The sequence below is a fragment of the Cervus elaphus genome, unplaced genomic scaffold (assembly GCF_910594005.1).
Source record: "Cervus elaphus unplaced genomic scaffold, mCerEla1.1, whole genome shotgun sequence".
NCBI lineage: Eukaryota > Metazoa > Chordata > Mammalia > Artiodactyla > Cervidae > Cervus > Cervus elaphus.
The window spans coordinates 663-28,609 of NW_025316765.1; the positions used below are offsets into that span (position 1 = coordinate 663).

Sequence of the window (27,947 nt, forward strand, 5' to 3'; positions counted from 1 at the left end):
CACTCAAAGTCAAACAAGGGCTGGCTGGCTGGCGACAGTCAGAGGCAGAAGAATGCATCCTTGAGACCGAGGCAGGTGAAGAGCATGTCTGAGCCGCTAAGAGACTCAGGAGAGTGTAAGGATTTGGGGCCACTGGATGGATGATGATCACTGCACTGTTGATGGCGCGGAGGTTCTGGACGGGGCAGTAGTCATTCCCTCCAGACTTTTTGACTGGTAAGAGTAGGGTGTTCCAAGGAGACTGACATTTGATTACGATCTCGGCATCTCGTAGGCGCTGGCTGTGGTCCTGAATTCCGAGGCGTGTCTCCCGTGGTACTGGATATTGTTTCCGTCTGACTGGTGTGGCTTCTGGCCTCGGGCCCACTATAATGTGCACATGGTTATTAACCAAACCTGGGAGCCCCTTCTCTGTCCAGACATCAGGGAATTCTATTAGCAGCTTGGGGGGATTTATTTGTTCCCTCCCCGAGGTATAAAGCTGTCTTTGATCTTGCCTGGGCACGGTTGCCGAGGTCCAGCCCCGGCCGGACCAGGAATGCCGAAGGGATGAGTGGCGTTGGCGAGGAAGAAGACAGACACACACAGAAGGTTGTGAAGAAGAGGTAGCTTTTTTTTTTTTTCTAGGATAGCTCAGTTTTTATAGAATGAACGTTGCCTCCCCCTGAAGCCACCACATATTACATCAGATATTGTTTCATGCTTCTGTCAATATTTTTGTCCCCATGGTTTTCCCCTATGCATTAATCTAGAACGTTCCCGATTACAGGTTTTTTTCTTAAATGTCCCATACATAGTCTTCTTGCCTCAATGGCCTAACATTCTCATTCTAAGAAAAAGTGTTCCATAGATTCCAGATATAGTATGAATTCTTTGGGTAATAAAACAATACATGGGAAGGGTCACAGTAACATGTTTGACATTTCTGAGAAGACTACCATGAGAAAACCCTGATATTTTTCTTTACCTGAAACCACAAAATCTCAATTGACAATGATTAACTATTAAACAGCAAAAACACCTCTAAAGCAGCAAAACACCTCTATTAATAGTGAGAAAATGGCAGTGAAGCTGGTTAATATAAATCTTCTATTGAAATCCTATGTACCCCATTTTCTAATTCTACAAAAACACCCGTAATATCCCATGTTGTTTAAAGAAAGGGAAACAATGAACAAATAGCAACGAGGAAATAGCAATAATGACAACCCTTTCAACCAAGGAGCAAGTAAACTAAAGCAGTATATTTACTTCTAAACCTAAATGCCTAAAACCTAAATACTCTTTTCTATTCTAGAACATTATAATCTTTTAAGCAAGCAGCCAAATAATACCTGTGGCCTTTTCTTTTCTGACATGATGTTTGTGGTCAAGTCCTGAGCCAGAGCAATCATGAGCATTTCCAAAAAGGCTTAGACTTTTCCAGGGAGGCCTTATTACTATATATTATATCCCCCAAAATTAATAGAAAGCCCAACAAAAATAAGACAGAAGGAAGAAAGGGACATGCCGGGCCCCCAGGACAACCCCGAGGGGAAGAGCTGCCTTGCAGGTTCCTTTCCCGACCCGTGACCTTGTCACTGCCGGGGCACGTCCTGGCAGCTCACGACACACGGTCATGGCTGTCATCAGAGACGACTGTCTCCCCAGAGTGAGGCTCACAGGATTTCCAGGGGAACGGTGATTTGTGTCCGCAGCTCTGTCAGTAGGTCTCCCCCTAGCAGGGGAATGGGGCATTCCAGTAAGTAGAAAACATGAGTCCCTAGATGGCCCCCTCACTGACACGCATGAGCCTTGCACAGTGAGCGGGCTGTCATGTCCCCCGTGGCCCCAACAATAGTCGCTGATCAGCCTGTGAGGAGAGCCACAGCTGTGGTTACCACGGAGGGTTCAGCCCCGGCATCCACCGTAAAAGACATTGATTCGCCCCCAACTTATGAGATCGTGGGCTCCTGGGGGCCTAGGATCAGGGAGCTGGGTCTTCCCTACTCTGATTCTGCTCCAGCCAGGCCGATAAGGTTTTGCAAGGCCGGCTTAGGCTGGTACCTTTCTGTGCTGGGTCGACTGAACTTCTTGGACCCTTTAGATGTCCCTCTGCGATGGGGGCACTCATTCTTCCGGTGTCTGGTCTCAGGGCAGTGGGCTCACTGGTCGTGGCATAGAGGTGGTCTCTTCTTCGTTTCCCCTCTCCACGCGGGAACAGCCTGTTTCACTGGATCTGAGCTCCTCACTGCCGCTGCTAGTAGGGCTGCTTCCTGTTGCATTCTTTTTGTTTGTTTGTTTGTTTCACTCTTTCATCTGTTTCTTGTTGGACTTCATGGTTTCAGTTCACAAAGACTTTATTTGCTACCTCCAGAAGCCGTGTGGCATTCGTCCCAGCAAAGCCGTCCAGCATTTGGAGCTTCCGTCGCATGTCTGCGCAGGATTCAGCCTCAGGGGCAGTGTTTATTCGTTGATTCTCAGGTGTTTCAGGGTCCAACAGTGTGTATGTCCGGAACGCTTCACACAGTCTTTCATAGAAATCGGGGGGCGTCTCATCTACTTTCTGTATTATCGCTGTAATGTTGGACATATTGGTGGGCTTTTTGACTCCTGCTCGAAGTCCATGTAGAAAGGCATCACGGTAGCAACCCAGGGTTTCTTGCCTTCTCTGATATTGAAATTCCAATTATGTCTAGGGTCTGGCATCGCTCCTCATGCCCACCCTTCTACATCTAAGACCTCTGCAGGGGCTTGTCCTCCGAGCCATTTTGGGCTTCTGTCGAGATGCGTCGCCTTTCCCCAGTGCTGAAGGAAGACATGAGGAGCTGGCGACAGTTGCCCATGTAGGCTGATGGGTGTGGAAAATGGACTCAAGAGGTCAATCATAGCCTGTGGTCTATCAGAGGGAGCTGGGTTATGGTGTTTCCAGTTTCGGAGATCAGTAGTGCTGAGGGGTTGGTAATAGAGGATGGAGCGATCAGGCTGGACTAAGTCATCCTCGTTCCTTGTTGAGGACCTTCAGTTTCTCTCAGTGATATCTGACAGGCTGATACCCCAGCTGATACCCCAGCTGGTTAGACTGTTTGGCTGAGCGGAGCTGTGTCCCTCCTTGCTCGGGGCTGGAGTCTTGCTCGTGAGGTGGTGCGGGGGACAGGGAGGGAGGTGGACTGTCTGGCAATGGGTGTGGCACCGGCTGTGCTGGGGCTTGTGGAGTCAGGGGAATGTGTGGCAGGGGCATCAGTGGGTCTTCTACTGCATCTCCCTGGAATATAGGGCTTTCCCCCCATCTTTCTTTTTTTTCTGAGTGATTAGGCCACAAATTCCCTACTCTGTTTCTGTCCGTTTGGGCAAAATCTTGCCTATGGGGGCAGGGTCTGTGCTATTAGAAACGAGGAGTCTATGTATGGAGACTGTCTGGATGTCCCGGAGTCCCAGTGATTACCTGGGGCACTGCTTGGACAGTGGGCAGGTCGAGTGCCCTCTGGTGGCCACCCAACAGCAAAGGCTGGCCAAAGGAGCTCACATAAGTTACAAAGCTTCCTAAGGGTCGTCTTGACTCCAAAATCTCCTCCAAAGCTCTTCTTAATGTTCTTTCCCATGCAATCTAAAACTGTTGGTTTAGAGGAACTTCCACCCATGTTGACAAATCTAATCTACCTGGCAGCGTTTTGAGGAAAACCTAATATCTTAGATGTCTGCTCAAGGAGTCAGTCGACAGAAGAATACCCAGTAACCATAATTTCTCCCTCCCTGTGTATCCTGTCCGGAGTCAGTGACAAAAACACAAACAAGGGTGGGCGCCCCCTCCAAAGAGGAGACCATTTAGGTGTCCACTTAGCCACCCCCCAAGGCAGATCTTAGGTGCCTCTTAGCATTGGCAGATCAGTATAAACCCCTGATGCAGATCTGTCTCGCAGGGAGGGACTGGGTCCCCCAGAGGCAGACACTGCCTTGAGCCGTATGAGGTCGCCATGGAACTGCAAGCTAGGGCCCACAGGGACTCCACAGCCATGAAGGCCGTGAAGCCACACAATCGAGCCTGAAGCTCGAGGCAATCAGGCCACACTCGTTCACATTCATTTTCCATCTGCCTGGCCACTCTCCCGAGGGAGACTGAAGATGCCTCCCACACTGCAGGCAGACACTGTACCATCTTAGCCGCCAGGGAAGCCCTCACTTAATACTGGCAGGTCGGTATAAACCCCCAACCCGAACCAGTCTCTCAGGAGAGATCAAGTCCCCCAGAGACTGGCACCGCCTTTCAGCCTCCTGAGGTCCTCACGGAACTGCAGATTTTGGACCCTCTCAGGCTCCATAGTCCACGAACTGTGAAGCTCACTTTCACTTCCTTCAGTCAGCAATCATGCATACAAGGTCACTCAGAGCCTATCACAATACCGCCCTTTTCCTGAGTCCCCAGGCCTGCCTATCTGATGCTCCCTTCCTGGAAGCTCCAAGGAGGTGATCAGTCTCTTCTGCTTATTGGGGTAAGATCTCCTGACTAGGGATTGGCCCCAGGCTTTACCTGACCCCGTGGCCATTCCTGGTGAGTTGGCCTGTCCCTTTAACGGGTCCGGTCAGGGCTCGGCCATCCAGAAAGTTGGAACAACGTTCTGGGAATACCATGAGGTGTCACGCCTCCTTGTTCATTTCGGGGCTCCTTCATTTTGACCTGGCTGAGTCACCAGTCCAGTGGCTGAAGGGGCCAGCGTGGTTGGAATCTCGCTGGGGCCTCCAGAAATGTTGCAGAAACCAGTACTCGAGAAACCAAGCACCACACTCAGAGAGTTGGAGAACTCCAGTTCATTACACTGGTGGCCCCAGAGGAGTTAACCCTCCAAGCTCCGAGCCCCAAACAAAGGGGTACAAGAGTTTTCATACAGGCATGATTAAGCGGGTTTGCATGCATGATTAAGCAGGTTTACAGGTTTGCAGTTGGTAGGGCGATTGCAAAGAGCAAGACAAGGGTGAGTGAGATAAGCTCCAGTTCCCAGTATTGTGAGTCCCCATTTTTTAGACCTACCTGATATGGATTTTGCAAGGAGCAAGCTGAGTCACAGAGGCAGAAGAAGCAGGAGGTCATGTAAAAATTGAACGTTTTCTCTTGACCATCACAGATTTCCTTGAAAATAAACCAGGGACAGCAACGAAACTCAGGTTAAAAATGTATGTGCCTAGACGCTCAGTCATGTCTGAATCCTTTTGACCCTTTGGACTGTAGCTCAGCAGGCTCCTCTGTCCATGTGATTTTGCAGGCAAGAATACTGGAGTGGAATGTCATTTCCTCCTCCAGGGGATCTTCCTGACCCAGGGATCAAGCCCATGTCCCTTAGGCCTCCTGCATTGGCACTTAGATTCTTTAGTCCTACTGCCACCTTGGAAGTCCAAAAGAGTGTATGGGAATGGAGAAATACCTGTGAAAATGATGCCTTAAATGCATATCTCAAGATCACCAAAGGAAATAATAATCTGTGTTAAGAAATAAGTGAGATAACTACAGCCTGAGAAAAAATACACGTGGCCTGAACGTTGAGAGTTAGGTTTTATCTGGTGGGAATATTCAAACTTGAGTCCAGGAGACGGTGTGTCAGGTGACCACAAGTCAGACGACGCTGAGGAAGCAAGGAAGGAGCCACACTATATACAAGTTTGTAGGAAGGGGCAGGTAAGCTGAATATTAAAAGTGACAATTAACATAAAGGAAAAACATCTCTCACATGAAGAGATGTAATGATCTTCCTTGTATGGGAAGATGGAAGCACCTGAACTTATTGAAATGGTTCCTTTCATATGCATCTAGCTATCTGGGGTCAATCCTTCTTCCTTGACTGTTCACATCCTGATTCTAAGGAGACGACAGAGGACTAGAGATTTTGATGGCATCACCGTCTCAATGGACATGACTTTGAGCAAAGTCCAGTAGATGGTGAAGGAAGGGGAAACCTGGCATGGTGTAGTCCCTGGGTCTCAAAAAGTTGGACATGCCTGAGTGACTGAACAACAACAAACATAGAGACAGAAGCCTATCATCCCCCGACTTCTGAATGGATGAGGGGGCTCCCTGATCACTAATTCACACCCTCTATGAATCAGTCTATTCAAGGACCAAAGTCTGAACAACAGTGGTGGATGGCAGTCTCTTACCCCACCCCCGACCTGCCCCAGCTCGTCAGCACTTACCAAATAGGAAATAACTGGTAGCTTCTGAATCGCAGCCTTTGGTTCACCCAGGTTCAGAGACCTGCATTTAGAAAAGGTTTCTTTAGTGTTAGAGTCAAGATTGCCTGCATAAACACCAATAACCTCAGATATACAGATGATACCACTCTACTGGCAGACAGTGAAGAGGAATTAAAGAGCCTCTTGATGAAGGTGAGTAAGGTGAGTGAAAAAGCTGGCTTAAAACTCATCATTAAAATCTATGATCATGACATCTGGTCCTATCACGTCATAGCAAATAGAGGGGAAGAGTGGATACAGTGACAGATTTTCTCTTTTTGGGCTCTAAAATCACTGTGGACGGTCACTGCAGCCATGAAATCAAAACATGCTTGCCTCTTGAAAGGAAAGCTATGACAAACTTAGACAGTGTATTGAAAAGGAAAAACATCAATTGCTAACAACGTCCATCTAGTCTAAACTATGGTCTTTCCAATAGTCATTTGAGATTTGGACCATAAAGAAGGCAGGGCACTTAAGAATTGGTGCTTTCAAATTGTGGTCCTGGAGAAGACTCTGGAGAGTCCCTTGGACAGCAAGGAGATCAACTTAGTCCTTATGAAGGGGGAAAGAGACAGAACAGGCTCCATCTTGAAAGCAGGAGTCCATCGTGGGTCGGACTGTGGACTCTGAGCTATATGCTCAGTATCGATGGAAATGACATAGCAATGGAAAACCAGACCCCGGATGAAGGAGCCTCAGGACTTGTGCCTAGACTGTCCGCCACCTAAAAGAATGTGCTAATTATCTCTGTAACAGAACAAAGTCATAAATCCCATCATGCTTATCAGGGTATGACCACAGGCCTATTGATAAATGTCCAGTGCTTAACTATCCAGGCTTATGACACCTGAATCATGGGTTAACTTTAATCGTTTCTCTCTTTTACCTTGTCCAGACTAGTTTCAAGGAATTTGGGGAGGTGGGTTTGAGCACGTACACTTCAGGTATGTAAGGTTTTTGCGAAAACCGGTCAGGGTCCCTGGCTAAGAGGAGACTCTGCATTCCAGTATCTGCACTGTCCTCCTGAGTGAGTTTGTTTCCCGAAACATGTGGCTACAAAACTAAAGAATATCAATCCTGAATATTCACCTCTAGGACTGACACTGAAGCTTAATTCCAAAATTTTGGCCTCCTGGTGTGGAGAGTTGACTCACTGGAAAAGACCCTGCTTCTGGGAAAGACTGATGGCAGGAGGAGAAGGTGACAGCAGAGGGTGAGATGGTTGTTTGGCATCACCGACTCAATGGGGAAAGTTTCAGCAAGCCTTGGCAGATGGTGAAGGACAGGGACCCCTGGCGAGCTGAAGTCCATGGGCTTGCAAAAAGTCAGATACTACTGAACAACTGAACAACAACTCACATCCATGTATGACTATTGAAAAAAACATGACTATATTTGCTGAAAACAAAATGTCATATTGTAAAAATCATAATTTCTGTAGTCATCACTGCATTTCCCAAAGTCCCTAAAATCCAAACACCAAATCACATCGCAGTGGGAGTGAGGATAGGAGTGACTCCCCATGCTGATCTCTCACTAAAAGAATATTTTCAACAGTTGAAAGTCACTTATGCATGTTGAGAATTCATGATGCTCCAAAGAAAGTGAGGATGCAGACAATGGAGAAAAGGCTCTGGGACACAAGGAAGTACTCTAAAGGGCAGGTCTTCACTATTATAAGAAGAAATGGAAAAAAAATAAGATGATAACAAATGCCCCGGGAAGAAAAATTAGGAGCAGAAAGCTAAAGGCTTGCATATTCCCATTGCGGGCATTTTAGGAGGAAAAGCAGATGCAGTCCCAGGCCCAGGACAGGATATTGACCTGAGAAGCTGCCATTTCCTCCTCTTCTTCCTCCTGCTCTGTCTCCTCTGGGATGTGATGCTGCAAACGCACTTCTGAGTTTTGGGAAAGTGCATTGGAGGGCGTCAACACAGCTCTTTAACCTGCAACCACCGCTCCTACAGACAGAAGGACCTTGCAAAGCTGAGACCGACCTCTCCTGTCCTCTGCCTCAGGAGAGATTCAAGAAAAATCACTTCCTGCTTGGAGACCAGCCTATGAACCAATTTCTTGATTGTTCTCTCCCCACAGAGAGCTCCTAATGCTCTGCTCACACGGACGATGTGAGCTGACTGACTTTCCCGATCCAAATCCAGCTAGACCAACCCTGCGGCCTCTCTTTGGACTGAAACTGGGCCTAAGCTCTCACGGATGGAGCCACGTCCTTAACCCGGGCCTCCCCTTAGAGTCCCCTGGAGCACTTCCTACCCAGCACACTGACCGACACAAAACTCTTGGGAGAGCATCAGTCAGGTCATTTACGAACGCTGGTCACATGATCCTGGTGGGAAACCAGATGCAAACCTCTCGCCTAAATATTCTTTCTGAACCATTTCAATGAATAGAAATTCCTGGTGGTCAGGTCCCCACGCTAGGAACTTATGAATCTGCAGGTCTACAGTGGGGCCATGAATGGAGTCATCAGCAAATTCCATTTCTTCTGATGTTTCTTCCCCCACACCAACGTTCAGGAATCCTGAACTCAAGGCCTCACACTCATCGTACCTGAGACCCCTCTGTAGGGGAGGAAATTCCTGAGAGAGGTCAAAGCTAGAATCAGGCAAAGAAAACATGAGTACTTGCAGTTCAGCTTTTATAAGTTACCCTGGGTGAAGTGCTCTGGGCTCCCTAAGCTGAGTGCGGATTAATCCGTTTAAACCAAGAAAAGGATTCTGGTGAGCTCCGTGAGGGTTCTGCAAGGTTGTTGCTGAACCACAAAGACGCCGGGATTCTTTGCCTCCAGTGGAGAAGAATTGAATCCAGGGCCAGAGACAAGGCTTGACTGGTTAGAGCTCTTGTGTAATAACGTTTTATTAAAGTATAAAAGAGATAGCGAAAGCTTTTGAGATAGACATCAGAAGGGGGCAGAAAGAGGGCCCCCTCTCTATTATTAGCAGTGGAGTTATATACTCTTAATTAGTTATTACAGTGAATCAAAAGAATGTCTGGAGTTTGTAAAGACCTCACTGGACGCATTCCCATAATTTATATTTTAAGATAACAGGAATAGCTAGAAGGTTTTTTGTTTTTGTTTTTGTTTTTCCAGAGACTGTCTTCAAGCAGGATAGATTATTTTTATACAATCTTAAGAATGCAAGATGGTTGTCTGAGGAGGCCTTACAAACAGCTGTGAAACGAAGAGAAGCACAAAGCAAAGGAGAAAAGGAAAGTTATTCTCATTTGAATGCAGAGTTCCAAAAAATTGCCAGGAGAGATAAGAAAGCCTTCCTCAGCGATCAATGCAAAGAAATAGAGGAAAACAACAGATTGGGAAAAACTAGAGATCACTTCAAGAAAATTAAGAGATACCAAGGGAACATTCACGCAAAGATGGGTTCGATAAAAGACAGAAATGGTATGGACCTAACAGAAGCAGAAGATATGAAGAAGAGGTGGCAAGAATACACAGAAGAACTGTACAAAAAATACTTAACGACCCAGATAATCACAATGGTGTGATCCCTCACCTAGAGTCAGACATCCTGGAATGTGAAGTCAAGTGAGCCTTAGAAAGCATCACTACGAACAAAGCTAGTGGATGTGATGAAATTCCAGTTGAGCTATTTCAAATCCTGAAAGATGATGCTGTGAAAGTGCTGCACCCATTATGCCAACAAATTTGGAAAACTCAGCAGTGGCCACAGGACTGGAAAAGGTCAGTTTTCATTCCAATCCCTAAGAAAGGCAACCCCAAAGAAGGCTCAAACTACCGCACAATTGCACTCATCTCACACGCTAGTAAAGTAGTGCTCAAAATTCTCCAAGCCAGGCTTCAGCAATACGTGAACCATGAACTTCTAGATGTTCAAGCTGGTTTTAGAAAAGGCAGAGGAACCAGACATCAAATTGCCAATATCCACTGGATCATTGACAAACAAGAGAGTTCCAGAAAATCATCTATTTCTGCTTTATTGAGGATGCCAAAGCCTTCGACTGTGTGGATCACAAGAAACTCTGGAAAATTCTGAAAGAGATAGGAATACCAGACCACCTGACCTGCCTTTTGAGAAACCTGTTTGCAGGTCAGGAAGCAAGAGTTAGAACTGGACATGGAACAACAGACTGGTTGCAAATAGGAAAAGGAGTACGTCAAGGCTGTATATTGTCACCCTGCTTGTTTAATATACATGCAGAGTACATCATGAGAAACTCTGGGCTGGATGAAGCACAAGCTGGAATCAAGATTGCCTGGAGAAATATCAACAACCTCAGATATGCAGATGACACCACCCTTATGGCAGAAAGTAAAAGGAACTAAAAAGCCTCTTGATGAAAATGAAAGAGGAGAGTGAAAAAGTTGGCTTAAAGCTTAACATTCAGAAAACTAAGATCATGGCATCTGGTCCCATCACTTCATGGGAAATAGATGGGGTGACAGTGGAAACAGTGTCAGACTTTATTTTGGGGGGCTCCAAAATCACTGCAGATGGTGATTGTAGCCATGAAATTACTCCTTGGAAGAAAAGTTATGACCAACCTAGAGACCATATTAAAAAACAGAGACATTACCTTGCCAACAAAGGTCCGTCTGGTCAAGGCTATGGTTTTTCCAGTGGTCATGTATGGATGTGAGAGCTGGACTGTGAAGAAGGCTGAGCGCCAAAGAACTGATGCTTTTGAACTGTGGTGTTGGAGAAGAATTTTGAGAGTCCCTTGGACTGCAAGGAGATCCAAGCAGTCCATCCTAAAGGAGATCAGTCCTGGGTATTCATTGGAAGGACTGATGCTGAAGCTAAAACTCCAATACTTTGGCCTCCTCATGCGAAGAGTTGACTCATTGGAAGAGACCCTGGTGCTGGGAGGAATTGGGGGCAGGAGGAGAAGGGGACGACAGAGGATGAGATGGCTGGATGACATCACAGACTCGATAGGCATGGGTTTGTGTAGACTCCGGGAGTTGGTGATGGATAGGGAGGCCTGGCGTGCTGCGATTCATGGGGTAGCAACGATTCGGACACAGCTGAGCGACTGAACTGAACTGAACTGAAGGAATATAGAGGGTAAAAAAAAAAAAAAACAAAAAAAACTTTTGTTCTTACTAGCTCCTTCAGAATTCCAGATCCCTCTCTCCTTGGGGACCCCTGGACTTCTTATCAACCTGCCTTGACATTGAAACGCTCATTCCCTCCTTTTCTTTTAGTAGAATTATGCTTCCAAGGGGAATGGACGTCGTTTTCATTCCATAACTACTTCTGCTGTTTAGGGGATTGGTCCCTAAATTGTTGAGATAACATATTCTCAGTTAAGTATAAACTCTAATATACTTTTCTCCTGCCGCTAAGTCATATCAGACCTGTCTGACTCTGTGCGACCCCATAGACAGCAGACCACCAGGCTACCCGTCCCTGGGATTCTCTAGGCAGTAACACTGGAGTGGGCTGCCATTTCCTTCTCCAATGCGTGAAAGTGAAGTCACTCAGTTGTGTCCGGCTCTAAGCAACCGCATGGACTGCAGCCTACCAGGCTCCTCCATCCATGGGATTTTCCAGGTAAGAGTACTGGAGTGGGGTGCCATTGCCTTCTCCGATATACTTTGCTGGGTCTTCTAAATAGTCTCCCAGATCCTCCTTGATTCTTTATATTTCTTGATAAGAAAAGTGCTTATTACCTCTCATAGACTGATTGTTTCTCCCGATGGGTGCTTCATGAAGAGGCAACAGCTTATGTGGCTGTCCTCACCATCTCTGGCTGCTCTGTGCATACGATCCCAGGGACAGATTGGAGAAACCTGATTTTTTTTATCTGTTTCCTGTCCTCCATCTCACCCTGTATTTCACCCTTAGTTTTTGCTGTCTGAGGTTCTCTTACTTTGGTGGTCTGAGAGTCTATTGAAACCAGAGCAGTCTGAAGTTGTACTGGGATAGGAGTTGTTTGGACCTCTACTTGGGCCGTTTGAATCTCAGTTTGGGTTTTTACTGAGACCAAGGCAAACCTTCCCGGGGTGGGGGGTGGGGGGCGGTTCCCTGACTTTCAGTTTGCTCAGGTGGGAGTTCCGGGTGTGGGGGCAAAGTAGGAGGACAGGAGGGAGCTGAAGGTTTCACAGTCAAATCTATACTCTTAGGACATAAGTCCGGCATACCTCACAGTGAGAAAAAGGACAACACATATGCTACTTCTACCCATTTCCCCTGTTTTCTACAGAACCGGTCTAATTGTAAAACAGTACTATAATCAAGAGACCCTCCAACCAGCCACCGTTTGCCATCCTCCAAGGATACCATGGCCATGCAGTATCACACAGGAAGATCAGATGTGTCTTCTTTAAGCCCTGGGGATCAGATCTATTCCAGTTTTTCAGGATACAGTTCAAAGGAGTGAGGCTGCAATAGTTAGCTCCCATCTGTAAGAGAGAAGAAAAGCCACCAGCGCCATCTTTCTACCAGAGTCATCCCTCCCTGCTCTAGATCGGGGTGTAGACAGACTTTACTCCAAAGCTATCCTTCCTTGGTCGGACCTAGTCTGTCCCTTACCGACGCAGGCGTCACACTCGTCCCTGCCGGTTCTACCACAGAGACGGGTCGGAGATGCACCAGGGGCAGACCTGATGGCGTCCCTGACTGATGTCCAGCTCCTCGCCATTAATGCCTTGCTTGCCTCTGATGCCACCTGGGGTGCCATCAGAGTAACCTTCCGGAATGCCTCCCAAGCTAAGACCTCTGGGGGAAACTTTCGTCACCTGAGAGTGTGTGCACAACCCTGACTATATTCCTGACCACAATAAGACGGATACAAACATAAAACTGAGATGTTCCTTCCAAGCATCATCGCACCAGTGTAAGCGATAGCAAAAGAGATGGAGAAGGGCTCGCCAGTGAGGAAAAAGTGATTTTTCTTCCTGAGTTCTTAGGGCCAGTCCTTCCAGCTCATTATGATTCCACAGAAAGAACTAGGAGTTGGGACAAAAGCTCCTGGAAAGTCCCCTGTGGTCCACTAGGAGCGTGTTACCACAGGAAGAAACCCACTGCACTTCCCATTTGAGTAACCGTTATCCTCAGAGATGCTCTTGGAGCTAGAGCTCCATCAAGCTTCCTGACTTTCCATTCCTGGCGAAGCTAGGCGCTTCCTGACTTTCCATTCCTAGTGAAGCTAGGCGCTTCCTGACTACCAGTCCAAGTGGGGGAGCGAAGTAACAGCACACAGTAACAGCATAGATCACAAGTCCCTTGAAAGTCTAGGATTTGACAGATAGGTTAATCGTTCTAATTCCCAAGAAGTCATGAAATGGCCAAAGAGACTGGAAAGTTTGACCGAGAAAGGAGAGTTCGGTCCACACGCTTTGCCCATTTCTAGTCAGTGCCCGAAAGAGACATTGGCTGCCTCTTGTCATTGGCAGGTCGGTATAAACCCCCAACAGGTTTCTGCCCTAAGGCGTATGAGGTCACTGAGGAACCGCAGAGCAGGCCTCCTCGCTTGCTTCACACAGGGCATCTCGTTCATTCACACAAGCACACTGCAGAGTTAGTGAAGTGAAGCAGAAACGTGTTCACTAGAGACAGACAAGCAGAGCTCCAAGCATCCTCACCTTGTCCTGAAGAATCCCGGACGAGCGCCCAAGATGAAAGACTGCTGCGGAACCATGAAAGACGCCTGGATTCTTGGCCTCCTGAGGAGAATTCAATCCAGGGCCAGAGAGGAGGCTTTATAGTTCAGAGCTTTTGTATAACAGTTTTATTAACGTATAAAAGAGACAGAGAAAGCTTTTGACATAGACATCAGAAGGGGCAGAAAGAATGCACCCTTACTAGTGTTAGCAAAGGAGTTATATACTTTTAATTAGTTATTACAGGGGATCAAAAGAATTTCTGAAGGTTGTAAAGACCTCACTAGACCCACCCCAATAATTTACCTTTTAAGATAACATTATTAGCCAGATTTTTTTTTTCCAGAGACTGTTATCAAGCAGGATACATTATTGTAGAGGCAAAAAGAAAAACGTTTTTTCTTTCGAGAATTCCAGATCCCTCTCTCCTTGAGGACGCCCAGACTTAGCAACCTCCCTAGAAACTGACTCTCTCAGTGTGATTGAAGGGGGGCCTGTGAATAGACCCTGGGGTTCAGCAAGACTGCTGATCTCAAGGAAGATGGTCATCTAGTGCAGGTGCTCACAGGACTGCCTTCTGTGAGTTCAGGGAACTGCAGGTTACCCGCTCCCCAGAGAGATGCTGAGGCAGCAACAGCATGGAGCAGTTTAGGGAAATTGTCAACAATACTCTGCATAATCCTTCCTATTAGAACCATCACAGTATCCAAGTAGTTAAAAAATGGGAGAAGAGATACAACACAGAAAAGAGGGAATATATATGAAGTTATGAGAAGTTTAAACCCAGTGAGTAAAGTAATTTCCACATATGCCATCTCTCTGTGTTACCAACGAGTTCGTTGTGGTTTCCTCACTACAGCCTTAAATAAGGTGGGAGAGGTTACTGTAGCTGGTGGGTTAACATTTCATTCATTACAATCAACCAAAACACTAAAAGCCAATCACTGTTATTAATAACCATGTATTAATTTAACACATAGTTGAAATAAAACCTTTTACAATCCACGGTATGATCCATGAATAAATACAGATCAAAAGTACAGAGTGAGATATTCATCTTTCTGTTGTAATGATGTGAGATTTGTGATTTTTACTGCTTACCAAACAAAGCCTAGGAAGCACTTAGCAAGCATGGTATGCACTAATTTTATGCCTTTTCCAGGAAGGGTTTCTAATACATTTATAGGTTGTCACAGAATGTGTCTTTATTTCAACACTGCCAGTAATATTCATGACTTGCATTGATATTATAAAAATAAATCAATATTGCAGTGAACTGTCATTGTGTTCTTCTTACAAATCAAGGATATTACCATTGAAACCTTACCAGCAACTTCTGTTTTACTTTAATACATGGAAAGATTAAAAGATCACTGACATCATGGCAACTTCCAGATATTTCACATCAATGACAGACACCTCCATTTAGATGGTCACTGTCCATTTTACATCATGGTACCTTTCATCTTCTAATGGAGGATAGATAGAAATGGTTGCAACACAATATAAAAAGGCTAATCTTTAATAAACCGTCAAAAACCTCGCTTTACAAACATACCAGAAACAAAGCATAGTATGCATTACTTGAGTGCTGAATCACATTCACTTCAAATAATCTCAGTTCACGTCGTTACGAACAAGCATACATACATTGCTAAGAATTGGAACGTTCTAACCATCAACCTTCATCTCACGATTCATGCTAATATATCCATTTTCTATGTGTTTAACTATGGAGTACTCCCTACAGTCATTCTCCTGCAGAGAAACTTCAGAAAAGAGGACTGATGACATGTCTTCTAGTATGTAATCCCTGATATTTATTTTGATTTACCATTTGATTAAATACCTTTCTACATATTTGTTACATCATCTCCGTAGGTTTCTTATATAAACTCTTGTGTTTTCTGATGCATGTTTAGGGAAAACCTATTCCATCACATGTCCCATTTCTAAGGTTTCTCTTCAGTGTCTTCTCAGATGTTTAGCGAGATGGGCACTCTGACTAAAGGCTTTGCCATATTCTGTACATTTATAAGGTCTCTCTCCAGTATGAATTCGCTGATGTTTAGCACGCGTTGACTTGCAACCAAAGGCTTTGCCACATTCAGTACATTTATAAGGTCTCTCTCCGGTATGCACTCGCTGATGCTGAGTAAGAAGTGAGAGACGAGGAAAGGCTTTGTTGCATTCTTTACATTTATGAGGTCTCTCGCCAGCATGAATTCACCGATGTTGAGTAAGCGTTGAGTTGTAAGCAAAGGCTTTGCCACATTCAGTACATGAATATGGTCTCTCCCCAGTATGGATTCGCTGATGTTTAGTAAGACCAGAAACCTTAATAAAAGCCTTGCCACATTCTCTACATTTATAACGTCTATCCCCGGTATGAATTTGGTGATGTTGAGTAAGGGCCGAATTTGTAATAAAGGCCTTGCCACATTCTTTACATTTGTACACTTTCTCCCCAATATGGATTCGATGATGTACAATTAACTCTGAGTGACAAATAAAGGTTTGGCCACACTCTGCACAATAAGCTTTCTCTCCAGTATGAATTCGCTGATGTTGGGTAAGATGTGAGCGATGGATAAAGGCTTTGTTACATTCTTTACATTTATAAGGTCTCTCCCCAGAATGAATTCGCTGATGTCGAGTGAGAAGTGAGCGACTATGGAAGGCTTTGCCACATTCTTTACATTTATAAGGCTTCTCTCCAGTATGAGTTCACTGATGATCCGATCCATTCGTTGTGAGTAACAGCAAAGGCTTTGCTACATTCTGTACATTTATGTTTCTCTCCAGTATGAATCCGCCCATGTTGAATAAGACTTGAATTGTAAGTAAAGGCTTTGCTACATTCTGTACATGTGTAAGGTTTCTCTCCAGTATGAATTCCCTGATGTTGAGTAAGAACTGAGTGACTTGTAAACGCTTTGCTACATTCTGTACATTGGAAAGGTTTCCTTCCTGTATGAATTTCCCTATGTTTATTTAGATTGGATGGCTTACTAAACACTTTCCCACATATCTTACACTTGTTTTCTTTCTGTGGATTCTGAACAGTCTGCGGTTTAATAAGTTCTGAAGACTGACTAGAAACCTTACCATATTCAGTACAAGTCCTCTCTTCAGTACAAGTACTCTTATCGAGAGAAAAACCTGACATTTGATCAAAGGCATTTCTACATTTATGACGTTTAGAATCCTTCATTGAAGATTTGGGTCCCAGATGATTCTTAAGGTTGGAGTCTCCTTCAACCGTATACCCAGGCTCATTGCCTGAATACCTTCTCAGTCCATCAAAAATACTCTTGTAATTATTGGAGCTGGAGCTCTTACTTAAGGTCTGACTCATTTTATTGCACATGCAACATTGCTGTGTATTAACCACATCACAATATGTATTGAACAATGATGGTTGGGTTGCATCTCTTCCATTATCATCAACATGATATATCTTGGAATGGAGAGAAAATATCTGTTGGGGGAAGAAAAATGACCCCCTGCTCACGGATCTCTCAAAATGATTAGACTGTGTGTTTTCCCACTCACTGTTAAATTGTAGGTGTTCAGACATGCTTGAATGTATGTTTAGTCGAAGCCTAAGTTCAGAATTGTCTGAATGAGGATTTGCAGTAGAGACTAGATTACCTTCCAGATTTTCCAGGTTTACTTTTAGAGAACATGTATGTTTCAAAAAGGGATGGAAATCTTTTCTTAAACACTTACATGTCTCGGCAGATGTTGAAGACTGAAGTGGGTGTTTTTCCCAATTTGACTCACATTGCTCATTTCTTTTTGCAGTAATGTTAGCATTCTGTGTAACTGTCTCCATTTCTTTATGTCCATGTAAGCATCCCCTCTGTCTTTCATATACTCTCGTATATTCCCAGGCTTTCATTAAATTTAAGGTTCTGAGGTGAAATAGTTGACATATTCCTAAGTTTGCTTTTGGGAATACATCTTCTAACGTTGGATTCTTCGGCATCAAATCCTGGGTGTCTTGTGGAGTCATAGCTGAAAGATACCAAATAACAAGTAATTTTACTTGCTATTCTTAGTGAATACCTTCAAAGATTTAGAGAAAATTGATGACCATTAGCTAGTTTAAAAATAAAACAGAGACGAAGGATCAAGATGCCAGAGGCATAGGCAGATGTGGACATCATCTCTCTCTCCACAAATGAATGAGAAATGGAACAATTCTCACAGAGCCCAGCTGAACACTAGCGGAGACCCCTCGAAGTCTAAAGAAACAAGAAAGATTCCTGCTGAGTCAGGTAGGACAAGAGAAGAAGGAAAAGAAAGAGGAGAGAAAGTGGGATGGGGCCTGTAAACTTGTGGGGAGATGAAAGTGAGAAGAGGTCTCCAAATTAGGGGAAGCCCCTCATCGGGGACTCAGTTTGGACAGAAGGAGAGCCTCATTCTCTGTGGGAGAGAACATGGCAAACAGCATGTGGCAGCAGGACAGAGAGAGACCTGCACACGGGGTCCTGACCCCTGCCCTGTCCACCCAGCCTGAGAGGCATGACCACCACTGCAGACAAGGGCTGGGTGCTGGAATGTGGGGTTCAGAGAGCAGATCAAGGCAGAGGATTGAGGTTGGCTGTGAGGAAACATGCTGAAGGGATGGGGCTGTGGGAAGAGCTCTGCAAACGGGATGCTTGTAGTGGAAGCCTGAACCACCAGAGAGCAGAGTGGCATTGGGGAGTGGTGGCCAAAGAAGAAGCCCATTGCATCCCTTGTCCCTTCTGCCGGACCTGTTCGCCAAGGACTATGAAGAACTCCACCCACGTAGTCTTTGAGCCCAAGCCACGGCTTCCCCCATCGACCTCCTCCACAATCAGCAGACTCCTGTGCTCTGGGGCAGCTCAGGAGCAGACACCTGTGAGTTGCCCACACGCTCAGATGGACCTGAAAGCACAGCTGGCCCCAGGGATGAAGAAGAAAAGCTGACACCTCTCCCTGCAGCAACAGAAGCCACGGTCTCACACCCACGGCAGGCTGTGTAACCTCAGCCCCTACAGAGCATCTGAATCACCTACCAGCGCTCTCTCCGGCAGGGCAGGGGCAGCTCTAGCTGCTGTAGACTCTGTGGGCTCCCACACAAGGGGGCTGGGCCAGGACAGAGCCTGAGCTGCCCCAGAGCACCACAGCAGGTCCAGCTCCACGCTGAATGCAATCCCAGGACCTGACTTCACTGAATCTATGCTGGTGACCTTGTGAAAACAACATCTGTGAACATCCAGGGCCATGTGCCATCATGCCCGTGGTTAAGGTGGGGCCAAGAGCAGTGCCAACACTACATCACATGAGGGCCTGCAGAACGCACGGGAGGGGGAACCAGAGCACATCCTGAGTGAACATCCCCAGAGGAGTAATACTCAGCGACTTTTCTCCATGTGGGGGTGCTCCAGTCCCACCTGCCTCACACCACAGATCAGAATCACAGCTAAGATTCAGATCTGGGGGCACTATTCCACCATGCACGGAGCACGCACCAGCAGAGAGAGGGCAGTAACAACCACAGAACAATGTGGAAACAGCCCTGAATATCCACAGCAGGTTCTGGTCACGGCTAACAGCAATCAAAGCCCAGATCAAGAGGATGAGGGCACCAACCTCGGGACCAACCTCACCCACCAAGGTGCAGACACCAGAAGGAAGACTAACTAGGTTCCTGTAGCCTTCAAAAGAGAGACCGCAAACAGAACGCTGGACAAATGAGATGGCAAAGAAATAAGTTATAGGGGAAGAAACAAGATAAAAGCTTCCAAGCACCACTGAATTCAGAGGTGATAGGCAACCTAATGATTACTTCCTGCTTTTAGTCCTCTTAAGTGGAGACAGCAAACACTTTCACAAATCCTAGGTGCCTAGGAATTCGTAACTCGACCTTTTGCCTCACATGTTTCTGAGAATGGTCTATTAGATGCTTCAGTCTAAAAATCATAAGTGATAGTGACAGAGAACTAATCAGAAACTGAGGACACACAAGACAGTGTCTGAGGAAGCTGAATACAAAGAAGATAAACTTAATAAAGTACTAGTTTTAAGAAATAAATAAGAAGAGAGACTTTAAAACTATGACTGAAAGAGGGAACTCTACTGATTGCTCTGTGCAGACCTAAATGGGAAGGAAATCAATAGAACGGTAAAGACTATCTCTTTAAGAAAATTAGAGGCACCAGGAATATTTCAAGCAAAGATGGGAACAGTAAAGGACAGAAACCGGATGGACCTAAAAGCAGCAGAAGATATTAAGACAAGTTGGTGAGAATACATGGAAGAACTATACAAAAAAGATCTTAATGACCGAGATAACCACGATGGTGTGATCACTCAGCTAGGAACAGACATCCCAGCGTCCAAAGTCAAGTCGGCCTTAGAAGGCATGATGACCAACAAAGCCACTGCACGTGATGGAAGAACAGCTGAGGCATTTCAAGGCCTAAAAGAGGATAATGCTACAGTTCTGCACTAGATAAGCCAGCAAATTTTAAAGCTCAGCAGTGGCCTCAGGACGGGAAGAGGTCAGTTTTCATTCCAATCACAAAGAAAGGCAATGCCAAAGAACGCTCAAACTATTACACAATTTCTCTCATTTCAAACAATAGTAAAGGCTCAAAATTCTCCAAGCGAGGCTTTAACAGTGTGAGAACTGTGAGCTTCCAGATGTTCAAGCTGGATTTAGAAATGGCAGAGGAACCAGAGATCAAATTGCCATCATCCCTTGGATCACATAAAAAGCAAGAGTGTTCTGGAAAAACAACTACATCTGCTTTATTGGCTACACCACAGCCTTCGATTGTGAGGATCACAAGAAACTGTGGAAAATTCTTAAAGAGATGGGAACACCAGACTACCTTGCCTGCCTCCTGAGAAATCTGTATGCATGTCAAGAAGCAACAGTGAGAACTGGACATGTGACAACGGACGGATTCCAAATTGGGAAAGGAGTTCGTCAGGGCTGTATATTGTCACCCTGCTTATTTATCTTATATGTACAGCACATCATGCAACATACCGGGTTGGATGAAGCACAAATTGGAATCAAGATTTCAGGGAGAAATATCCATAATCTCAGATATACAGATGACACCACCCTTATAGCAGAAAGCGAAGAGGAACTGAGGAGTCTCTTGATGAAACTGAAAGAAGAGGGTACAAAAGCTGGCTTCAAACGCAACCTTCAAAAAACGAAGATCATGGTACCGGTCATACCCTTTTATGCAAACAGTGGGAGAAACAATGGAAACAGTGACAGACTTTATTTCTTGGGGTTCCAAAATCACTGCAGATGGTGACTACAGTCATGAAAGTAAAAGACGCTTGCTCCTTGGAAGAAAAGCTATGACCAACCTAGGGAGCATATTAAAAAGCAGAAACATTACTTTGCTGAAAAAGGTCCATGTTGTCAAAGCTATGGTTTTTCTAGTAGTCATGTATGGATGTGAGAGTTGGACCATGAAGAAAGCTGAGTGCAGAAGAATTGATGCTGTTGAACTGTGTTGTTGGAGAAGACTCTTGAGAGTCCCTTGGACTGCAAGAAGATCACACCACTCTATCCTAAAGGAAATCAGTCCTGGATATTCATTGGAACGACATGGTGAAGCTGAAACTCCGATACTTTGTCCACCTGATGCGAAGAACTGACCCACTGAGAAAGACCCTGATGCTGGGAAAGACTGAAGATGAGAGGAGAAGGGGAGAATAGAGGATGATATAGTTGGATGGCATCACTGACTCAATGGCCTAGAGTTGGAGCAGGCTCTGGGAGTTGGTGATGGACACAGAACCCTGGCTTGCTGCAGACCATGGACTGCAGACTCAGACTCGACTGAGTGATGGAACTGAACTGACTGATAAGTATAATTGATTCTCTTTGCTGTATAGAAGCACACAATTGGAAAACAGCTATATTCCATTTAGAACTTTTAATGAAGATTTCTTTATATAACCTAAAATTTGTCATAGTTTGAATCAACCATTAATACTATAGTGGAACATGTGCTAAGAGTTTATGTCAATTTATTTGAAAATTCCATGAGGTAAAAGAATATAATAAAGTATTTTAGCAAGTTATAATTGGATCAAATACACTAAAGATATTTAATATGAGATCATAAAAGTAAAAGAGAAACTTTGAAGTCAACCTGAGATGTACATTCTTTCACTTTCATGAGGTTTTGCTTTCTGCAGTGAAAAATTACTTGAATTTGAAATTTATTTAGAAGGTCCTATGTGTCGCTCCCAGTGGATAGGAAATTATAACCAGAGGACAGAAACCCGTTCCCAGTATTCCTAGAAGTTTGGCAGTTTGTCTACCACTCCACTCACACATTTCTGTCTAGAGGTAGAAGGAAACTTGAAAAGGACTGTCACATAATTACTCGAAAACGGGCAGTTTTCCTAGGGCTCCCAAGAAACTGAAGAGCAACTAATGAATGCAGTTTGTCACAAGCCAAGAGGAGCCTTTCAGTTCACACTGTGATGGAGAAAAGTAATCACTGGAGATAAATTCCATGAATGATTTAAGAGACAGAATGGGGCAGGTGATACATTTCTATGACAGTAGCAGACACAAACCCAGGTTTTCAAAAACCATTTCCATTGAAGCAAATCATCCAAAGTCATGTGACGAAGGATGAGTTCCTCGCTGCTCCTTGGACCACTCATCTGAGTCTTCATCTCCATCCATTCATACCTACCTGGGTAACTGGTTGTTGTCTCCATTCTCCTTATATTCCTGGGAGCCTTCAATTGCTCCAGAAAGGCGACCAGGTCCAGCTTAGAGACAAGCCCTGTTGATCAGAGAAAGAAAAATTTGTGTTGGTAGAGATTCATCAGTATCGAATCCAATATGTATTCAGGTGAGACGACAACGCATTTTGTCCTAGAAAACATTTCCTGAAATACTTTATTCAAAGCCGCTATACAATACTAACAAACACCTAACAAACAGATCCTGAGATTCCGGTCAAGTAGTACTAAGGCAAATGTACGTAGAATTGATGTGAAATTAAGAGAGGGTACAACTATTTAATGCCACAGAACTTACACAATTACCACTAACCTAGAATGAAGGAGGCAGAAGGAAGAAAAACGTCACCAGCATAACGAATCATCATGAATCATCACTTTTCTTTCTAAACTCACAGTTACTCATTTTCCCCTAGAAAGCAGAGATCTGGAACTACTGTGGGAAGCAGAAAATGTCAGAAAACATTCTTAGAATGACAGAACAAAAACCCAGTGGGTGGATAAGGGATTCTGGATGGCAGTTATTCTCACCCAAGAAGGCCAGGCTCCCGTAATTCTCGAACATCACGTCCCTGTACAATTCCTGCTGACTGAGGTCCAGGCATTCCCACTCCTCTTGAGTGAAGTCTATGGCCACATCCCGGAAGGTCAGCTGTCCCTGAAATACAAAGTACAGAGGCCATGTGGACGTGGGAAGACATCCTAATGTGACCCAAGGTGAAAACAGCAAGTTCAGAGACCTGGTCGTGAAGTAATGGCTTGGCTGGTATTACAAAATATATTTTTTACACAGTAATCCTTTCTACCCAACTTCTAATGTGAAGAAGAGGATGAGTTATGATCCACAAGCCATTAGAGAAAGTATTCTCATCTAGAAGAGAAATTATAAAATCATCAGGGCAACATTAGCATATTCATTTTTCAGTGTTCTACTCGTGTGACATAGGATAAATTGTTTACCAAAGAAACAGGAAAAAAATTTTTTAAGTGTATTCTGAAACAGGAGTTCTGAAGTGGGGCCAAAGTGCCACATTTTTAGCAAGGTTATTTGAGTTAGTAATGTTGAAAATTCTGCTCGATGAACGATTTTGAACCTCTATGAAAGAATAATAAGTCAAGAATTCATACTTAAGTTGGAACTTTAATTGTTTTACAGATTTTAGTAGCTCGAATAGGATAGTAAATTAAAAAGATGCTTAGTCCTTGCAAGGAAAGTTATGACCAACTTAGATAACATATTAAAAAGCAGAGACATTACTTTGCCAACAAACGTCCATGTAGTCAAGGCTAGGGTTTTTCCAGTGGTCATGTATGGATGTGAGAGTTGTACTGTGAAGAAAGCTGAGCACTGAAGAATTATTGCATTGGAACTGTGGTGTTGGAGAAGAGTCTTGAGAGTCACTTGGACTGTAAAGAGATCCAAGCAGTCCATCCTAAAGGAGATCAGTCCTGGGTGTTCATTGGAAGGACTGATGCTGAAGCTGAAACTGCAATACTGTGGCCACCTCATGCCAAGAGTTGACTCATTGGAAAAGACCCTGATGCTGGGAGGGACTAGGGGCAGGAGGAGAAGGGGATGACAGAGGATGAGATGGCTGGATGGCATCACTGACTCGATGGACATGAGTTTGAGTAAGCTCCGGGAGTTGGTCATGGACAGGGAGGCCTGGGGTGCTGCGATCATGGGGTCACAGAGAGTCGGACACACCTGAGCGACTGAACTGAACTGAATAGGATAGTGACCTTTCTTGTGGTCTGGGCTCGGGTTGGAAAAGAATTTCCAGACATGAGACAAAATGAGAGGGAAGTCAAGTTTATTAGAATGGGGGACTCTGTTAGAACAGCAGGCCAGCTCAAATGAGAACGGATGTTGAACAGGGGTCCTCAGTCCACTTTCATAGCCAGGGTACAAGGAGTGGGATAGGGGTCTTGTGGATCATTTGCTGAATGGATGAGGCACATATACTAGGTGGGGGGCAGAATAAGAAAAATACATTCTCCTTATGGGGTAGGAGGGGAGACAGTTTATGCTGCTCAGGAGGACCTGAAATCCATCAATAGCTACAACATGGGGGAGGGTAAATGCTAAGGGGTCTTGTTTTTCCATTCCTGCATTCCAAGACCCTCCTTGGTTTTATCTACTCTTTGTCCCTGGGTCGCCACATACCTCCCTCTCTTTATTTTCAGGGCCAATTCTTTGGCCCTTGTTGATACCCTGTTCATGTCTAACTATACCCATTTCCCTTCTCACACATTTGGGATTCCAGTTTCAAGGAAAAAGGGGCGATGACCGCTCGGGCTTTCTCAGGCTGAGCAGGGGTGTCATGGGAATCTGAGTTCCCTTTGCCTACTCTGTCAGGGTGCATTTATGGAGGGCGATGAGAGTCCATGGAATGATAAGGTGACTTGTTTCCGCATTGTCTAGGTGTTGGTCAGGGAATATTCTTGCATGACCACTTGGATATTTGTGGTATTTTAGAAGAAACAAACTTTACAAGAAAGTTAAAGGTACATGACCCAAAGATGAGAAGTAGAAAAGCTGCTCATGGGCTAGCCAGGAGAACCAGGACTGGACATTCGTTCGTGACGTTAGTGTTTCTCTAGGTACAAGAAGAAGCAAGAATTTGGGCTCACAAAACCTTTACCTGAAAGTATCTGACTATCAGAAGGCCAGTTCTTCTGGGTTTTTCCCGGAGCTCAGAGTGCCTTATTCCTGATCTCTACTCTGAACTCCTTTTGGGGGCTGTTGAAAGTCAGGAGCTTGCAGTGGTCATGATGTCATCTTTGTCGAGACAGCTGGCAGAGTCCAGTCAGCAGGGTCCCTTTGTAGGCACATATTTGACCATGCTCTGGGGGCATTTCTTGGTCATTGTGTCCCGAAGCACTGGGAAGGCTCATTCCTAGGTCTAGGGAAGGTTCCATTGATAGGCCACTCAATGTGCTGTTTCTAGAGCAGGCCTTGTGAGTAGCAAAAGTCTTTGGATCATACCTGTCTTACTAGCCTCTTGGTCCCAGAAAATAGTCCCTCTTGTTGCTTCTTCCCATATCTAGAGTTACATTATTACAACAATTAATAGCATATGTAACTGCATATCAACATTTTATCGCAGGCTCAGTCACAGATTTAGGAACCTAAGAAACAATCTTCTGAAATAAGCAACATAGAAAATAATATAGCTATAGCTAGCAGTTAGTAGTCAGGTCATAAGTAAGAATGGTAAGTCAAGAACTTTCATTAGGTAGAGCAGTATACCCCAGGTCATCTGACTTCATTTCTTAAATGACTATAGCCAGGTGTTAATCTCCTGGTTGTATATCATGGAGCATCTAATCTTTATCTGAAGACTGCTTACTGAGATTAGCTTTAGAAACAAACTTACAGCGTCTTTTTTAATCACTTAATCAAATCATTTAGAAATATAACATAACAAGGAACTATCTCAGAAGTGAGTCTTAGTAAACACTAGACTTTAATTAACAAAACTAGAAATTTAGTTTAACAATGAACAAAACTTAATATTCAGTGAAACAAGTTTTTTCTTTATGAGGGCATTAACCCTGTAGCCAGGGAAGGCTTTAACCCATCAAATAAAAATGAGGTTTGTCAGGGAGCTGGGAAAAGCCAGGCAGCCATCTTGGATTTCCCATAGCACTGACTCTTTGATTTACATCTATTGTTCACCCATTTTTAATTCCCCAATTCAGGAACAGACTATGGCCATGTTTTTCGGACATCAGGATGGCAAAAGTCTAACCATGAGGGGTTATTTTTTTACAAGAAGAATGAGCTTTGTCTACATGTACCATAATCTTTAAGTAATGCTTATTTACTTTACCAAAGTAACAAAAGATTTTAAAAATGAATATAAATCACTTAAAGGCAAAGAAATTCATAATGTCTTCTTGAAAGCTGCATTCTAAGAAAACTCTGTTCTATTAGCATAGAAAGTAGACTAAATTCCAGTCTGGTACCAGCTTACCAGATAGCAAACAAAACTTGTTCATCGGTTAACCTTAGAAAAATCTTTTCCATAAATCATGAAGTAGCAGTATTCTTACCAAGGCATCAGAGAGAAATCATAGAAGGCATGTTTAAATCTGATTAAACTGCAATTGACAAGGTAGCTTGGTCATTGCTATGACTTGTAACACTTTAACAGGATAACTAGACTTATAGTTGACCACATTTTATTAGGGCATATCAGATCTATATGAACTCCACATAATTTTAGGATATCTATATTAGTAACATCCACCATATCGTATAATCTGAGAAGATTTATCACCCCTTCAACAGTACTTCCCATGTAATTTAACATGTCCAATGAACCCAGGTAGTTTAATAGCTCCCTGGGATTTCTCACGGGCCCTCTGAAGCATTCCAAAGTCAGCTAGAAGTCAAGTTATTTAGGAAGTTTTGTTGGCAAATATCAAAAGGGGTTATAACACTCAAGTCAGATAAAATCATATAGATCACTCGGAAACATTATATTCACGTAGCCAAAGTAAAAAAGAAGATTTCAAAGGTAAACATAGAACAGATCACTTCAGAGGTAAAGAAACTTAAAATCCATCATCAAAGGCAGCCCAACATCTCAAGAAAACTTGTATTTATGAACAAAACTCTTCCCTTGGGGTCCAATTTCCATGAAACCTTCTTATCACTTCTGTACCCATTACTTTGTTCTCCCACCCTTAAACAGCCACCTGTAAGTCAGACCTACTTCCTTTTCCCTTCATAAAATGTAATTTCATTCCTCATACCTTCTTTACTGAAAATATACATCCTACTTTCCTTAAGCAACCAAGAACTTAAGCATTCTATACATTGGTGAACATAAATACCAGTGATAATTTCTAAAAAAAAAAAAAATTCTAGAGAACATCTCACGATCCATCAAGCATTATTCATGAATAGTCCAAAATCTCAGTTTCTCTGTAAGAGGAAGTTAGTCCTTAGTAATGAATGTTTCAGAATCTTCTTTTATTTGGAAATGACTTAGCTATTCAATAAACTCCCATCACTTAGTTTAGCACAGCCCTAGAAATTTAGGTTACCACAATCTAGAGAATGTTTTAGACAGACATTTCTAAAGTATAATTATTGTTAAGAGTTTCTCTGAAAGCTCATATCTCTTTTACATTTTCTTTGAAGGTTTTTTTTTTTCCTTTCCTAGAGGTACTTCCCTGGTTGACAAACTTGTAACAGATAAAAAAATATAACAACATTTAACTTATAATAAACCTGGGACAATGAAAATACTGTGCTTAATGAGTCTTAGACATATCTACATTAGATTAGCAAACAAACATTAATACTCCATATTTAATATTGAATATTTCCCAGTTCACGTGAATCTGAAATTCATTTAGG

At 44.0% G+C, this 27,947-nt stretch overlaps 1 protein-coding gene across 1 annotated transcript in view; it reads right to left on the reverse strand.

The window, feature by feature from the left end:
• Positions 1-2,714: 2,714 nt before the first annotated feature.
• LOC122691380 (zinc finger protein 519-like) overlaps positions 2,715-27,947 on the reverse strand; it is a 32,833-nt gene continuing 7,600 nt past the window's right edge. Inside the window, exons 3-11 of the mRNA XM_043897956.1 lie at positions 23,105-23,231; positions 22,522-22,614; positions 16,539-17,827; positions 16,145-16,453; positions 13,790-13,870; positions 8,572-8,783; positions 6,127-6,223; positions 3,048-3,186; positions 2,715-2,830 (exon numbers count right to left, since the gene is read on the reverse strand). Coding sequence (XP_043753891.1) covers positions 2,715-2,830; positions 3,048-3,186; positions 6,127-6,223; positions 8,572-8,783; positions 13,790-13,870; positions 16,145-16,453; positions 16,539-17,827; positions 22,522-22,614; positions 23,105-23,231 — 2,463 coding nt within the window. The remainder of the gene's footprint in view (positions 2,831-3,047; positions 3,187-6,126; positions 6,224-8,571; positions 8,784-13,789; positions 13,871-16,144; positions 16,454-16,538; positions 17,828-22,521; positions 22,615-23,104; positions 23,232-27,947) is intronic.